The 16,318-nt window shown below is 52.0% G+C and overlaps 6 protein-coding genes across 6 annotated transcripts; 3 read left to right on the top strand and 3 right to left on the bottom strand.

Moving 5' to 3' along the window:
- Positions 1 to 29: 29 nt before the first annotated feature.
- On the bottom strand, positions 30 to 1,161 carry PG998_006936 (uncharacterized protein; the record flags this gene model as incomplete). The annotated part of the gene is made up of 3 exons (XM_066873752.1): positions 30 to 160; positions 234 to 1,001; positions 1,068 to 1,161. 3 exons carry the CDS (start codon positions 1,159 to 1,161, stop codon positions 30 to 32), a joined length of 993 nt encoding a protein of 330 aa, XP_066729697.1.
- A 1,037-nt stretch (positions 1,162 to 2,198) lies between these two features.
- On the bottom strand, positions 2,199 to 3,041 carry PG998_006935 (uncharacterized protein; the record flags this gene model as incomplete). Its single annotated transcript, XM_066873751.1, has 1 exon — positions 2,199 to 3,041. One exon carries the CDS (start codon positions 3,039 to 3,041, stop codon positions 2,199 to 2,201), a length of 843 nt encoding a protein of 280 aa, XP_066729696.1.
- Positions 3,042 to 3,410: 369 nt separating this feature from the next.
- Positions 3,411 to 4,037, top strand: PG998_006934 (uncharacterized protein; the record flags this gene model as incomplete). Its single annotated transcript, XM_066873750.1, has 2 exons — positions 3,411 to 3,731; positions 3,849 to 4,037. The coding sequence occupies 2 exons, from the start codon at positions 3,411 to 3,413 to the stop codon at positions 4,035 to 4,037; spliced, it is 510 nt and encodes a 169-aa protein (XP_066729695.1).
- Positions 4,038 to 4,612: 575 nt separating this feature from the next.
- Positions 4,613 to 6,704, bottom strand: PG998_006933 (vacuolar armadillo repeat protein; the record flags this gene model as incomplete). Its single annotated transcript, XM_066873749.1, has 7 exons — positions 4,613 to 4,947; positions 5,000 to 5,749; positions 5,817 to 6,062; positions 6,120 to 6,233; positions 6,292 to 6,412; positions 6,472 to 6,534; positions 6,651 to 6,704. 7 exons carry the CDS (start codon positions 6,702 to 6,704, stop codon positions 4,613 to 4,615), a joined length of 1,683 nt encoding a protein of 560 aa, XP_066729694.1.
- Positions 6,705 to 9,477: 2,773 nt separating this feature from the next.
- PG998_006932 (5'-AMP-activated protein kinase subunit gamma) lies at positions 9,478 to 10,960 on the top strand (the record flags this gene model as incomplete). Its single annotated transcript, XM_066873748.1, has 4 exons — positions 9,478 to 9,636; positions 9,881 to 10,004; positions 10,078 to 10,227; positions 10,299 to 10,960. The coding sequence occupies 4 exons, from the start codon at positions 9,478 to 9,480 to the stop codon at positions 10,958 to 10,960; spliced, it is 1,095 nt and encodes a 364-aa protein (XP_066729693.1).
- A 729-nt stretch (positions 10,961 to 11,689) lies between these two features.
- On the top strand, positions 11,690 to 16,245 carry PG998_006931 (uncharacterized protein; the record flags this gene model as incomplete). Its single annotated transcript, XM_066873747.1, has 7 exons — positions 11,690 to 12,043; positions 12,100 to 12,144; positions 12,194 to 12,506; positions 12,564 to 13,469; positions 13,517 to 13,819; positions 13,994 to 15,603; positions 15,667 to 16,245. The coding sequence occupies 7 exons, from the start codon at positions 11,690 to 11,692 to the stop codon at positions 16,243 to 16,245; spliced, it is 4,110 nt and encodes a 1,369-aa protein (XP_066729692.1).
- Positions 16,246 to 16,318: the final 73 nt, after the last annotated feature.

Genomic DNA, 16,318 nt, shown 5'->3' with positions numbered 1-16,318 from the left:
ATCGGCAGTTGTGGTGTCTCCCCAGGCTCTTAAGCCTTACGCTTCTTGGCGGGGGGCTCGTTGCCGCCCTTGGCTTCCTCCTCCTCTTCCTCTTCGTCATCCTCGTCCATGTCATCCTCGAAGTCGATATCACTCATGTCGCCCTGCTCCTGGCCGGATGCTGCGCAAGTATGTGTTAGCCGAAATTCTTGTAGCCTTTGGAGGCGAGCCGCCCAGATTAGGACCACACTTACTGAAGTACTTGATGGCGCTGGGCCAAAGGTCCTCGCTGATGGCGATGGCGAGCTCGTCGCCATCGGGGAAGATCTCGAGGCCGTACGGGTCATCATCCTCGTCCTCGTCCTCATCTTCCTCCTCGTCCTCGTCGGTGACGGTCTTTCCCTCAGCACGGAGGCGGCGGTTCTCCTTGTCCTTCTCGGTCGCGGTCTTGCTCTCCTCCTCGGAGATGGGGAAGCCGCGGAAGCCGAACCAGCCGAAGAAGCTGACGCCGCCCATGCCGACCGTCTCGATCTTCTTCTTGAGCTCCTTCTGCGCAGGCGTGTAGTCCTTGGGCTTGGTGATGGGGGCCGCGCCGGCGCCGCGCTTCTTGTCCTCCTCCCACACCTTGACCACCAGGTCGAGCAGGCCTTGGGTGAGGTCGAAGCTGGGCTTCTTCCACTTGATGGGGACAGGCTCACTCACGAGGCCGGTCCAGCCGCTCTTGGCGCGGCGATGCCAGAACTTCTTCTCCAGGACGGCGTCCTCAAAGTACTCGTTCTCGTGGAACTCAAGCCGGATGGCGATGCTCCGGGGGTCGCCCTTACCGCCGTTCTCGATCTCAAAGTGCGAGACGGTAAGGTTCTTGAGCGACCCAAGCAGCACGGCCGAGTCGCTGGGCTGGATGTATTGGTCCACATCCGGCGGGGCTTGCTCGAGCACGAGCGGCCAGAAGCCAGGCAGCTGCGACAGGATCTTCTCCCGCTTCTCATACAGAGGCTTGTTCAGAGCCACTTGGTGACGGACTAAATACCAGGTACGCGGTCAGTGCGAGGCCCATGCAATTAATTGATATGGCGAATATGACATACTGATCTCAACCTCATTATCCTCAAACTCCTTCTCGAGATCCGTCAGTTGCTCGTAGCTGACCTTAAGGGTCTCTTCAGCGATGTTTGCCGCCATGGTTGCTTGCTATCGATAGATGGCTGTAGGTTGGGAAGATACTGAGTTAGATGATCAAAAGAAGTTACTTGGACTGTGCAATCAGATTTTGCTCAGATGCCAAAAAGAAATATGAATCGACAGTACAGCGACAGTGAGTGAGTGGCTGGGGGGTATGTTGAAGTATGCCAATGCAAAGTGACAGACATCCAAGCTTGATTTAGTTGATCGACTTATTGTCGACTTTTTTTTCTTCACAGGGGTCTGTACTTTAAGCCGAGTGCTGTAATTGGACAATAAGCTCCTGCAAGGTCCCCTATGAGCTCACTGCGGCTTCCGAGCAGGATCCGCTAATCTGGGGTCAATGGCAGAGGTGGGACAGGGCCGACAGGATTGAAATTTCTCAAGCAGTCCAAAGAAAGCGCCTGTGTTTCGGGAGAGAAGAAAGCTTCAATTGTTGTTCCGGTTGCTTATTTGCGTGCATCTCGTTCACACTGCACACAACCCAGAATTGGAAAGCTAATGAGGTGGTTGGAACATAGCGGTGATCTACGTCAGTTACGTCTCACTGCAGTTGAAGAATGAGGTATGAGATCATACCTTGGGAGCTACATGCAGAGACTTCTTGGGGCCAGCACCCTGCCCTCCTGGGATATCCGAACTGATACCAATGTATTTTTCCTTGGCACAAGCAAAGGAACGTAGTGAAAAGTATTGAAGAGCTAGCTTCTGGTATGTGGACTGCGGTGATAGTCTCGTTCAAAACGGTCCCCATGTTCCAAAGAGCCTGATAAAATATACAATGATCGTGTCCTGTTAAACGCAAGACACTAAGATTTTTATGACTGGCAGGCCTCTTTCATATATGATATGTTACATTTATGTTTTGGATTATATCTATACGACTACCGGATTTTATACATGTCTAGACCTATTTAGTCTCAATCAAATCCCAACGCTGTCAATGCTGTGTCTCCTTCTCAGGCGCACTTTTCCCTTGCCATGCTTCATCTGACAAATATGCAGGTAGCGCAATGCATAAGAAGCTAGCAAGACCTTTACTTTTGTGCTTTCTGGGGCCCATCAACCCTGAGCTTCACGATCCCCGGGAATGCGCCCTCTCTCTTGGCGATGACCGCACCCGCGCTCGCTGCCGTTTCTTCTATCTTCTCAATAATAGCCTCTCCCTCTGCCTTGGAGGCGAGGCGCCCACCCCGCTTCTTGGCCAGCATGACCTCGACCGTCTTGCCTTTGGACAGGAAGCCCTCAAGCTGCGTCAGCCTGTGGCCCAGGTCGTGCGCCGCGATGGCCCAGTTGAGCTCGATCTCCTTGGTGTTGAGCTTCTTGCGGCGGGCTTCTTTCTCCTTCTCCTCGGCCACCTTGGCGTAGGCATACTTGTCGATGAGGCGGCAGATGGCCGCCTTGGGCTCCGCGAGGGGCATGTCCTGAAACGACAGGTTGCTATCCTCGACACCTTCTTCTTCTTCTTCTTCCTCTTTCAACTCCGGCGGCGGCGCCACCATTACTAGCGACCATTTCTTGCGGTCCAGCCCGGCGAGTATATCCGACGTGCGCTGCGGCTCGGACAGGGCACCTGTCTCGTCGGCGACCTTAACCCACTTGTAGGGAATAGCGTTGTCGGTCGGGAAGCGCGAGGGGGGCTTCGAGGGCCCGCCCTTATCATTGCCGCCCTTGGCGTTGTTGTTGGGCCTGCGCACGTATTGCTTCATGCGGACACCGCCGTTGGTGCTGAAGAGACGCGGGTACAGGTATGTCGCTGGCCGGCTGATGATTGATGAAGACGCTGCCGCCATGCTTCTCCGGGCCGAGAGGTCGGGAGACGAGAGGAAAACATTCTGCAGAGCCCTCGCGGGAGAAAAGAGGCACCGTGTGTGCTGCATTTTGGGGCTTTTCGTGGTTTGAAAAGTGAGTATGAAGCTTCGGTTGACGCCGTGGGAATGGCGCTTTGCAATTGACCATTGAGGGACCGAAATTGGGTCTTTGGTTTTCATATTTCGGCCGCACGGCCAATCAAAGGCCGTCGTGGAGCTTAGCTACCAGATATGTACCCTGTACTGTACTTCCTCCAATGAGCCGCTTCAGCCTCTATCAAGAGAGCATCACACTGGAATCACTTTTGACAGTGCTGATCCGATTTCTCACTGCACTCTCTCTGTCGGCTCCAAATGCCGAGGAGACCATCGCAAGAAAGTCCCAACTAATCAACCAAAACCCTTGAGAACAAAAGAGTCCGCGCACAAACGGACCCTATGGGAGGATTTCGGGGCCACCCCTGGCGCATCTGCCTGCATGCATTCCAGACGTTGGCCTTCGGACACTACCTCTTCAATTACCAGTACAGCTTCGGCTGGGGCTACGGCCCCTCGATGCTGCCGACCTTCCTGGTCGACGGCGACATCATCATCTTCGACCGTCACCACCGCCGCGGCCGGGATGTCCGGGTCGGCGACTGCGTCGCCTACCACATCCCCGTCAGCCCGGACGAGGACGGCGTCAAGCGGGTCATCGGCATGCCCGGCGACTACATCCTGATGAACAGCCCTGGCGCCAGTAGTGACAGGATGCTTCAAGTGAGTAGTCAATTTCTTCGCCGCCCCCTACGAAGCTTTGTTGCTGTTGCCGTTTATTTCTATTATGTTCAAAAGGCTCTCCCTCCGTACATTTACTAACTGCGCACGTTTGGATAGGTGCCAAAGGGCCACTGCTATATCGTGGGGGACAATTTGCCGTGGTCGAGAGATAGCCGCGATTTTGGACCTCTGCCCTTGGCTCTCATAAAAGGCAAAGCTATTGCCAAAGGCCAGATAAGTGGTTGGCATCCTTGGAAGTGGTTCAAACCGCTTGAAAATAGCTTAACAACAGATGTGCCGTCATGAATTCAACCTTTACTTTGCTCGTTACATAAATGTCCTATATTAATCCTGCACACGCTATAAATCTCAGTTTCACATCAGTACAGCAATAGGGAACCTCGAGCTGTAGAATGGATATCTCTTCCAGGCGCAAACTAGATACTTGATTACACGGAAAGTCGCTTGCTCTTGAAGCCTCCAAAATCCCTCCGAGCCCCAATCTCGATAGTGAATCAACGTACACTGGTGAATGAAACAACTTGTTTTTATAGGACTGGGCCACCAGAATGGTAGGACAAAAGAAAACCTTGGCGGGCTCGAAAGCGGCCCGGTACAAGTGCGAGTACCCGTATAGCACACCAATTCCACGCAAAATACGCCGTCCCCTCCCTGAAAGACGGCCAGTGGGGATATGCACCGTTATAGAAACAAGTAAGAACCAACAAGACCCTTATGAATGCCGCTGTATATAAAATACGCCTCAAACGCCTGGCCAAAACCCAATACCCACGCGGATGCTGAAGCCCGGAAGGGCGCCCAAGAGGCTTGGAAATGGGTAGTAAAAAGGGGGTCAACGAATCGCTCAATCAAGTCGTCTTTCAGCCCTCAATGTGAGCTTTCGACATGCTTTGGCCCAGCAGTTCCAGGCATCGCTGGGCAAGATTGACAACCTCGCCTTCGTCATCATCGTCAACAGCTTCGGCCTCCGACTCGACCTGTCGTTCGGCAATCTGCTTGATCATATCGACGATTTCGTCAGATTTTCCAATTTGACCAATCAACGTCTTGTCCTCGGATTCGAGTAGTTGGAGCAACGTCCAGATAGCGATGTGTTGGAATGTGGCATCTCCGCTTGCCAAGAATCGGCTAAGGTAGCCATGAATACCGCCATTAGGTTCGGACCAGTCCTGGATAAAGATGGAATAGTCGCCAACTAACCAAGTTAGTAATGAATTACTCACAAAGCAAAATCGTAAGGAACGTACCTTTGGAAGAGAGGTTTCCTAGAGCAGCAGCACTGTTGCCCTGCACCTCTATACTCGGCGAATGAGTCAATGGGATGAGCACATCAAAGACCCCCAAATTCAAGAGATGAGTCTTAAGGTCGTCCGACAGAGCCAGCACAGCAATTGCCGCCGTCATCTCCGACTGCACGGTAACAGGGACATCCAAGACCAGCTGCTTGCATTTCTGGACCGCTCCAGCTTCCAATACGAGGGCCTTGTTTCGGTCTGAGCTTGCTGCGAGGTTGCGAAGCGTCGATATAGCATGACACTGGATCTCCTCATTATCTGTCGATCCCAAAAGGTCCACCAAGGGTTTCAAGAAGCCCGCCTCTATGATAGGCGACTCGTTCATCGGGTGGATCGATATGTTTCGTATACAAGCAACCGCCGATAATATAAGCGGGAGGTACGACGATTGCAGAAGGCGGAGGAGTGGGCTTAACCCTTGGGCCCGGACAATATCAAGTTGGTATTTTTCGTCCGACGCCAGATTCCGTAGTGCCAAAGCAGCCTGACACTGAACCTTAGGGGAGGACGAGTCCATCAAATTCACTAGAGATTGGACAAGTTTGGTCTCGGACTGTGCCAGCTTGCGGCGGTTGTTGGAGTCAACCGCGATGTTACTGAGGGCGGTTGTGCAGTAATACTGAACGTCGACATCGGGAGATGAGAGGAGCTGCACGAGCACAGGGATGGCACCGGCGCTTACGAGCTGCTGTCGGTTTTCATCTGCTAGGGGTCAGCTACGGCACCTCCTGGATCGATGAAGGGGTGCAATAAATGCAGGTGTTCTCACCGGAATGTGTCATGTTCAAAAGGGCTCCCGTCGCATTCCGTTGCACTCTCATGTCTCGGGATTTGGCCAGGCGTGTGAGAGGACCCAGCGCACCCGATCGCGCAATCTTTGCCTTGTTGTCCTCGTGCGTAGCGAGGTTGGTGATGCACCCAACAGCATTACATTGGACCTCGACATTTGGTGATAGCATTTGGCGGATGAGAGGAGTCAGTCCACCGAGCTGAACAATCAGGACCTTATTCTCAGCTGCAAATAATAGTTAGATAATGGGCGCATCATCGTGGCTTCCAGCTTGTGACATACTATTGACGGCTAGGTTTCCCAGGGCCGCACTTGCAGCCCTCTGGACCTCGATGTCGGGGCTCTGCAGGAGGAAGAGAATGGGCTCGAGCGTATCGCGGTCGACCTCTCGAACATCTGAAGCAAAACGTTAGCTCCACAGGTATGCTTTGGGGGATGTGTCGGGCTAGTGTACCTCGCTCCGTAATCTCAGCGAATGTCAAGCTGGCGCTTCGTTGTAGGTCTATGTTATCGGAAAAGACGAGAGTGCTCAAGGCTCGGAGAGGTTCGCCTGAGAAGAAATCGGTCTCGCCGCGCTACGTGTGAGGCTTTAGCATCATCATTAAACCATCGTATTGATATGCGATGCACATACGTTCTCGAGATATTGCAGCAAATCGGCCACTGCCTCGCGTTCGGCCTCCTGAAGTAAGGGCTCCTGTAGATACAGCATCGTTAGCCAAGATGTTGTATTGACGGTGTAGCGATCGTTGTGCCGGCCTCCTTATTCCCCGACGGGAACGAGACGGCGACGGGCTGAGGGAAATAGCTCACATAAAGCTGATCGCCTCTGCGACCTCCGCAGCAAGAGCTGCACGCAGCCCCCATTTTGTTGCTGTCGTGATGAGCACTGCCGGATGTGATGTTCGGAGGTTTAAGCAGGAGAATGACTGTGTTTTGGCCGCTGTTGGGGGGCCCGCCTAAAGGCCCAAGCGGTCACTGAGGACGGCAGGCGAGGACGTCGTCGAGGGCCTATGGTTGCTCGGCAAGAGTGAGAAGGTGCTTGTTTAGGTGGCGGACGGATGTTTCCCTATCCCAAAGCTCCGGCCAACGTCGTGGGTGATGAGGGTGAGATGAAAAAATGAGAAACGCAAGAGTCTGCAGTGGTGTTGCTTTGGCGGTTAAAGGTATGATAAAACAAACAAGCGCGCGTGCCTTCTCAGCGTTGTCAGTGCTGGGATGGGATGGGATGGGGAGGGGGGCGCCAGTGACCAGTCGGGGACCACCTCCAATTCCAGATCGAGGTCGAAGCTGCCCAGCTGCTTTTTCCCCTTCCCGTTGCTAACTCAACCTATCAACCTAACCTGCTCGCGACCTGCTGCACTAACACTGGACGCATAGGGAAGTTAGTGGGTAAGTGGGCACCCGGTACAGCTGGCCCAGTGGGTCATTACTGCTTTAAGTAAGAAAGGACATAGCTCAGGTCCCTCTGCATACGCGGTAATTTTGGGGGTTCAAGCTTGACGGTAGCCGTGTGTTTTCATCTAGAAGGTTGTATGGCTTATCTTCTAAGATTAATATCAACCAGCATGAACCCGGCATCAACTGGACAACAGGGCGGGAGCGAACAGGCGCATGAATGAAGGCGCTGGTGTGTAGTAGTTGTAGTTGTTGGGTAGCTGTGGTTACAGTATCTCAGTTGTGAATCGCAAATGACAATAAACTTTTCCCTTCTACCTACCACGCAATGTACTGGCATTATCTGCAACAAGCAACGCCATCGGACTGCAGATATACACCTACTCTTTCTTCCGGGGGCGAGTGACGCAACTCGCCCAGTCTAACGACGCGATCTGCAGCGTTCCATTCCAATTCCAAGCTTCTACGTGTAGGTAGAGATAAAGATTTTGATAGCCTAGTAGCCTACCAACGTGCTACGGTCCCTTCCTGCATATATCATAGGTGCTTTAGCCTCAAAGCCATTCGGACTGGCTAAGGTAAGTGCATACTGATGCTACGTGCTTTTTATGTCTTGCCTTGAACCACACTTAGGTAATAATGTAAAGTTACTATCTCCACAAAGCATTCTGCGCGCAGACGATCATATATTCTTCAATCTTATTCCCTAACGACTAGCCCGGGCAGAGACATATACCTGCATGTGTCAGGGTTGATTACGAGCATTTTCTATCCGGCACAGCAAATATCATCCCAACTTGGGCCTCACTTTCTAGTGTTAGCTTTTGACACTTGAGGGAAGCACTGTCTGTCTGCCTGGTCTGGAAGATGCTGCCTAGTCATGCATGGCGGTGTGTTTGCCCACCGCCTCCTACTTGCTTTGTGACGCTCGTCAATTCAACTCTTCACCTTGGTATACCCTTGTTAGGGAGCTTCTGAACCCAACCATGTTCCCGTGGCCGAGTTCGTCAGCACCTACCTGATTCCCCAATGGGATGGTGTCACCCTCCTTTTCTGACAGCTAGTGATGCGTAATGCGACTTCACACCACTTTCTCCATCATATGACGAACCTACTTTTAGTATCGAGAAGTTCGCGCGACCATCCACTCACCGAAGGGCCGAGAATGAGTATTGGAAAAGCAAGTGGTCCAGGCAACTAAACAGAACACTGGCTGCCGACACTTGTTACGGGTGTTATTCGATGGCGAATACATACGTATATTAATCATCGTGTGCGCCGTGGTGGCCGATACTCGTCACCTCGTGTTCCACTGAGCGATGCGGAGTACAACGGGCGCATATATTGCAATCAAGGAATCTTCTTGGGCATTGGATTCATCTCCTATTTAACATCCTTTTTATACTCATTACGATAAATATATCTATGATATATCAACATGGAGGTCAGGTCTCGAGCTAGACCTCTGTTCTTGTCGCAATGTTTGGCAACAGCCAGCCGATACGGACCAATGCAGTATATTTTTATACACAGTACGGTAGTGATCGGCATTGGCACGACCCAAACCATTTTAACCTCCCGAGGAATGTTTTGTTCAATCACAGTAGAGTACAGATAGCTACTACTTAGCCGTGATAACAACTGCACTGCCCACTTGCACTTCTACGGACAATGTGTTGTGATGAAGTCGGTCCTGGAAGACTTGGAAAACGACACAGGCAAGACGCTGGGCGGTGTGTGGTTCGAGCACTATGATCTGGAGTCCTGGAGCCTCTCAGAGAGCTGGCTATGCTGCCGCCTTAGTAAGTAGAATAGCATATATATATGCACTTTAATGACGAAGAATAAGAGACATTCCGAGTAATGTGCGTATCTAAAAATATCGGATGAGGGCGGTGACAAGAAATGGATAACATTTATGATGATCTGGAAGTATGCCGCAGCGGCCCCAGCAATTGAGCCCCTCCTAACCCCGGTTCAGTGCTCCAATGTCCAGGTCTTATCAAATCAAGCGCGAAACCCACCAAGATCGGCGTTGGGAAGCAACGACCTCTCTTCGCGACATGAACCCGTCTTATCAACTGCTCAAAAATCATATTCTCTTTACTCGGCTTCAAAATCAGAAGCGACAAACAACCCCTATACTTAGACCACCTCTCGACACCGTTTTCTCAAGCCACGACCCTCCATTCAGCCGTCCTCGGGCACTACCCAAGTAGCTAGAGTCGGGTGTCAGCCAGCCATGGATGAGGTCACGGCTACAAAGGCGGCTGCGGATGGGCGAGAGCATGACCCCGCCATGCCGAGTCAAAGTTTCGGGAGCACTTCAGCTGGTCACGAGTTCCAGCTTCCTTCCGCGTCGTCCAACCCAGCAGTTATCTTCGACCCAAACCGCAAACCCGTACCGTCTCCTTCGAAGCGGCCCCAATGAGTCCCATCGACGAGGAACAGCTGCAAGGCCTGGTAAGCTTGCATTGCCACCCCTCTTTCCCACTCCCCTGCCAGCCATTGTGCTGGGCTTTTCGGCGTGGCTGGCGACGCCTTGGAGATCCCGACTAGTCGATGCCATGGCTTGAGGTTACTTTGTCTTGTAACACCAAATCGCAGAAGTCACCAGATCGCTAACATCGACTGCCGTCATTTAGCAAGGCGTGCGCGAGTTCCTTCGGATACGGACCAGCTACGACGTCCTTCCCCTCTCGTTCCGATTGATTGTTTTAGACAATGATCTGCTGATACGTAAGAGTCTCAACATCTTGATCCAGAACAGTATGCCTCCCCGTCAGATGAGACAGACACGATCTGTGTCGGAGCGAATCGAATGCTGACTGGGCTTTTACAGACATCGTGTCCGCGCCCCTTTGGGATTCGCATAACGGACGGTTTGCTGGCCTGCTCACCAGCACGGATTTCATCAACGTGATCCAATACTACAATCAGTTCCCGGAACAGATCGATAACGTCGAAAAGTTCCGGCTCAGTAGTCTTCGAGGTACTATCCGACGACAAGAAGCGCGGCGCAAGAGGTGCCTTTGGAGAGCTAACACCTGGGTCACTATCTAGATATCGAAAAAGCGATCAACGTCCAAACACTCGAGACGGTCTCGGTCCACCCCGGACGCCCACTATACGAGGCATGCAGTCGCATGTTGAGGAGTCGAGCCAGACGCATACCATTAGTTGACGTCGATGATGAGACTGGACGCGAAACCGTAGTGAGCGTGATAACTCAATACCGCATCTTGAAGTTCATTGCGGTCAACACGGAGCAACACACCTCCCTCATGAAGAAGACGATCCGGGAAATCAACGTGGGAACCTACAATGACCTCGCAACGTGCAAAATGACGGACTCGGTACTCGACGTTATCAACTCGATGGTGGTTCGGAACATCTCTGCCGTGCCGGTGATCGACAAGAACAATGTGGTGTTGAACGTGTTCGAGGCAGTTGATGTCATTCCCTGCATCAAGGGCGGCGCATACGAGGAGCTCAAATCGACGGTGGGCGAGGCCCTTGCGCAACGGCCTGAGGACTTCCCTGGCATTTATACATGCCAAGAGGACGATCGACTGGACTCCATTTTCCAAACAGTACGCCAGTCTCGGGTGCATAGGCTGGTGGTCATTGACGACAACTGGCATCTGAAAGGCATACTGTCCCTTTCTGATATCCTGAAGTACGTCTTGTTCTATGGCGAGGAGGGATATTTCCCAATGACATAGGAGCAAAGAGTCGGGCTATACCATGATTGTCATGTTTTAATGAGAGGGATATGGGCAGGCTAGGAGGCATTGCAATGGCGTAAGGCGTGTTCCGATTGAGAAAGGGAAATACCAGGATCTCAGTTGGGAATTCATCTGCTTTGTTATAGAAACTCGGTTTTTCTTCCTGTTTCTTTTGCGATGCTGTTGTCGCTTTTCAGATAGGGGCGAGTGTCTCTTGACTTTTTTCAAGCACTATAGAATGTGAAGACCGCTCTTGGATTTAATAGCCAATAATAACTCAATCTGTTAATATTTTGACGACGTTTTATTTCGGTCGCTTATGCTTGGAACATGTCTTCTTCACGTTGCACCAGTATCTACAGGGGTGGTGAGTTTTCTATATATTCGATTCTCAAGTTTCTTGCTTCCACTCCGTGCTGTCTGCCTTGCAGGTACTGGAGTACGAATGTGCGGCAATGGAGCTTTCTCATTATATCAAGACGGACAGGCTCAATTGGCAATGGAAGGCACACATAGCGAATTGAGACGAAGGACAAGATGTGTGGTCTGCACCGGAAGGAGCGAAACCACAGTTTCTTTAATGAACCCTTCCACTCCCGCATGAGACAGGATTGAAGCGCTCTGTTTGCATGCTGCTACTTCTTATATCTTGGCCTCCAGCATATCAATGTCATCGAACTTTCCAACACTTTCCCACTGCAGGCTCCTCGCCCCAAAAACGCTCAAATGCAGCCTTACAGACATGATACGGAGCCATCTTTGAAGGCCAAGGCCAAGGACAAGGGCAAGGCCGTTTTGGTCGCAGGAGAATCGCAACCGTCACAGTTCGTTCCCTTTCCAAGGCAGGCCACCGCTTCACGTCCGCGAATTTCTCGAAACACGTTCTCCCGGCCACAAGATGCTCTAGGAGGACCCCGAACTTCCGGCCATTTTGGATTGTCTCAAGATCGGGATCCAGCGGCTTATCGAACGAGCACGACCTGGACATCATCAAGCGGTGACTTTTGCGCCAATTCCGAGGACGAAGAAGATGAAGATCGAGGCTTATTTGTAAATGAATACAATAAGCTAGCCAAGAAGGTATATCGTCATTCTGCAATTTGCTCTATTTGTGACTTGGTCTGATCTTTGGTTAGCATGGTATACGGTTGATCGTACCCGGAGACTTTGCCCCAGTTCCTGTAAGTTGCTAGGCGCCTATGTCTACGACACCAACTGAATATGAGCCAGGAGCCTCCTTCCAAGTCTCTCCCAGAAAGGAAGAATAACTGGATTTCTCGAGTCTTGCGACAAACCTCGAACGGCCAACCAGTCCTGGATACGACGAAGCCAGCCGATCACCTCCAGCACCGCCGTAGTATCAGTGATATTGCTCTCAACTTCGTCTACAACCAAAGAAAAGCTGCTCTGAGGCATGAAGACCTCCGAGGCTTGATTCGGCTGTGTGGCAAGAGCACTTTCTATCTACCGCCTGAATACGCGCCTGGATCGTTGATCCTACCGACATGCTTCCGCGCGACGGCCCAGTATCTTATCCAACACGGTTCGTGATTACCAATCTCCCCTTAAATCTCAAGAAATACTGAATGGTATATTGCAGCGGATAGCGAGGGCATGTTTCGAATACCAGGGTCGGTGCGAATTGTTAATGCCCTTTACGACTACTACTTTGCAGACGAAAGAAACGAAGAGATTTCCACGACTACTAGATGTCCCAATCTGCCCACACATCTCAATTGCAGCGTACATGATGTTGCATCTACATTCAAACGTTTCTTGTCTGGTCTCCCAGGCGGTATTCTGGGATCCCTGAGCCTTTTCGATGCTTTAGTCGCCATACACAGTCAACTACACGCAGACCCTGAATCGACGCAAACGAAAGATAGCAAATTACGAGCACGGCTTATTGCTCTTGCAATTGGAACGGTCAAGTCACGATATAGACGAGAACTGGTATGCGCCGTATTCGGTATCCTTTGCTTCGTCGGTCGCATCGCAGAACTCGCCCCAAGAGAAGACGCCAAAGGCAGACCGCTACCGACGTTTGATTTGATGGGTTATAACTCCCTGGCAATCATATTTGGCCCCTTACTAGTTGGGGACCTGATCAATATCTACAGCATGAAGGTTGCCGATCCCTCAGCCGGCCTTGTTCTTTTGCCCATCACCCCTCCCAAATCGAAGAAGCAGAAGCGGACCAAAGCTCCAAAGGATCGTATGCCACCCATGCCAAATATCGACCGCATACATGTCGCAAATGATATAACGGAGATGCTCATTATCCACTGGAGAGAAGTAGTGCGTCACCTGAAGAATATGGGCGTGCTGCATTCCAACACGGATCCCCTGTACTCCCACTCGAGGGCGAGAGGAAGTTTGCTCAACACCTCTGCGTCCGAAAATTTCTCTATGCGGAAGCCTGCTGATTGGAGTGCTTATAAGTATTCAGATCGGCTTACAACAAGAGCCAATACGTTTATCGAAGCCAGCCCGACGCCATTCTCCAGTAAGTCACTCCGGCCCCCCGTAGATCACTGATACTGAGCCCAATAGAGGTAGGCCCATCGAAAGCGCGGATGAATACAGCCCCTCAGATGGAACCGTTGATGGCCAGGCGACAACGCGTACACACATTAAGTTCTGCTGTGTCGCAGAGATTGCCGAGGGGGCAGTCTCTCAACGCGCTATCGCCCACTGCCGAGGAAAGTCCTCCGTTAAAACAACATTTCGACGACCTCGAGGAATTTGATCCCGTCGCCTCATCCACCCCCAAGTCCTACAGAAGCAGAACTGAGAATAGATTGGGAAAGGTCGAGTTCGCCAGAAGCAATGAAGGATTGAAGAAGATGCAGTCTCGTGAGTTCCTCAGGGGCTCAGCAAGCGTCGCATCGGCCTCGGGTTCAGCCAGGCCAGGCCCTAAGATACATCATTCAAAGAAAGACCTTGACTGAGGTTGAGAGTAGTGTGAAACGGCATCCCTTTGACGATATGCCCCATGAGCTCGAATCGGTGGCACATTTCGACCCCCAGCTACGCTCTGTGATGAGCCTAAAAAGAAGCGGGTGGTCGGCGCAAATTCTGGGCGAGAACTTACATCACGTCGAGACTCGAGAGTTCAACCTCGGGCTTCCTCAGCCGGAAAAACACCCTTGAAGTATGAGCGTCTTCCATCCGTGCAGAATTATATTGCGGATCTCCCACCAACTCCAACGGATGACCAAGGTCACGCGTCGGTACAGCAGCCCATATCTGGGAAAAGGGAAGATAGCATGGATGATAGGCATTTGATGCATGCAGTATATGCCCCAGACACACTCCAGCCTATAGCTTCAGAAAGCGAAGAGATATCACCTCTATCGGGGTTAGAGACGTTCCCCAGCTTTCATAAATCGGTGGTAGAGAACTCAAAAAGCCCTCCCGAGCACTTGCCAGATTCTGCTCAGACTTCGAAGAAACAAGCTGGTAAAAAACCGCACAAGAACATGTCGTCGGATAAGTCCAGTCCATGGTCTTTGCGGCATATACTGGGCAGAATGTCTCCTTCAGTTGGCCATGCGAATAAGAATCCTAAGCCGGTTACTGATGGCGCACCGGCCAATAAGACAAGTCCCATAGCCCGATGGAGAGAACTCGTCAAGAACAGCCCTACACCACCTTTGGCAACGTTGAGGGAGAAGAGACTTTTTCGCAGCACAGGTCGTAAATCACCCCATGAAAGTGCCGAGTCCAACGAGACCGTCGAGAAAAAGGCTGCTCCGCCTGATTGGAAACGAAAGCTTCTCAACAGGAAGTTGAAAGATCAGAAGAAGCCAACCACTCTTTCGCCGGACAAAAGACTCATCTTCGAGCAATCGCCACAATCAAGTCCGAAAAAGCCAAACTGGTCACCAACCAAGGGCAACGCCGGTTCGCCTGCCAAGGCAGCAACGAATATGATCAATCGTCCAATCTCGCAAAGATCGAGCTCGCGGCCAATTGGAGGCGCCGTGAAAGCAATGGCAGCCATGTTTGACAGCGCTTCTATTGACTCACCTGACGGTCCTAAACCTCCACTGACTAGTAGATCTCACAGTGACCTCAGGAGTTCTGCTAGCTTCGCGTCTGGGCACAACAAGATGCAGTCGCCGGCGAAGTCAACGAAATCAGTCATCGCTCCATCTCCTGTCGCGCCGCAAACCCCTAGCAAGAAGCTCAACGATGATCCTCATGGTATCGGCTTGGCCTCAAGCAAAACTTACCGTACCTCGGCCGGGCACAGAAAGCAGTCGACGACTGACCAAAGCCCGCAAGATACACCCTCCAGATTCCCTAAGGTCGCTTTGAGACCCACTGGCTTCGTATTTTCTGCTTCGAGGGATGAGCCGAAGATGTCGCCTTCCAAAGCTCCTTCTCGTGATCGCGAGCTAAGCCGTCCGCCCTCGCTTGGAACCATGATTCCTCCTCGTGAAGAGCCTCCTGTGGCACATCACCTGAATCTTGCACGGCCACCATCAGCGGCTTCTTCTCTTAGCCATCTGAGTGCCCAGCCCCATCCTCCTGGAGAAGGGGACAATGCCTCAGTCAACCAGGGATATAACAGCCCGTTACCGACTTCTGGAAGCCCTCGAATGAGAAGTGGAAACGGGCTGTTACACGCGCAGGTACGTAACTTACAGAGACAACTGCAGTCGAAGAGCGAGGAGGTGCTACACCTGAGACGCCAGCTCGAAACGAGAGAGAACATGGACATCGGTACACTGAGCGAGCGGCTGCGGGAAGCCAATCGCGATTGCGCGATGTGGCGCGACCGAGCCGAGGCTGCTGAGAGAAGGATCGCGGTATTCGAAAAGTTCGCAGCCAAAGCACGAGCGCTTAGAAGCGGCACTTCTGTCGACAACAAGGAGACGCAAGAGGGAAGGAACCAGGACGATATTGGTCTGGGCAACAGCAGCAAACAAGCAAGTCAGAACACGCCGCGAGCCAACTTGGGAAGTGAGGAGTCGGACGTAACTGGACATACAGAAGACTGCGAGGTTTTCAACAACCGGATACGGAGAAGCTTGGGACAACAGAGCACACGACCTGCAGAAGATGGTGCCATGAGCAAGCTTATGGATGGAGAGGCCTACCCAATGGGCCCAGATGCGGAGATATTTACCGAGAGCACAGAATACGTGCCCCTGACCTGGCGTGGTAAAGAAGAACTATGGGCGGCGGCCGAGGAACTGCTTGATATGCAGGATGAGATGGACAGCCACCCGGTCGTAGGAGAAGGATCTTACATCCTTGGAGGGTCAGGTTAATAGCGGATGGCGGCATCTCGCTTCCAGGCGAGCCAACTTCACGTAGTTGGGCTATGCCTTGGTGGAAGGAAAG

This window comes from Apiospora kogelbergensis (assembly GCF_038363985.1).
Source record: "Apiospora kogelbergensis strain CBS 113332 chromosome Unknown utg000005l_segment0_segment0, whole genome shotgun sequence".
NCBI lineage: Eukaryota > Fungi > Ascomycota > Sordariomycetes > Amphisphaeriales > Apiosporaceae > Apiospora > Apiospora kogelbergensis.
Note: the sequence above shows the minus strand (reverse complement) of the source record. Positions and strands in the feature narration are given on the sequence as shown.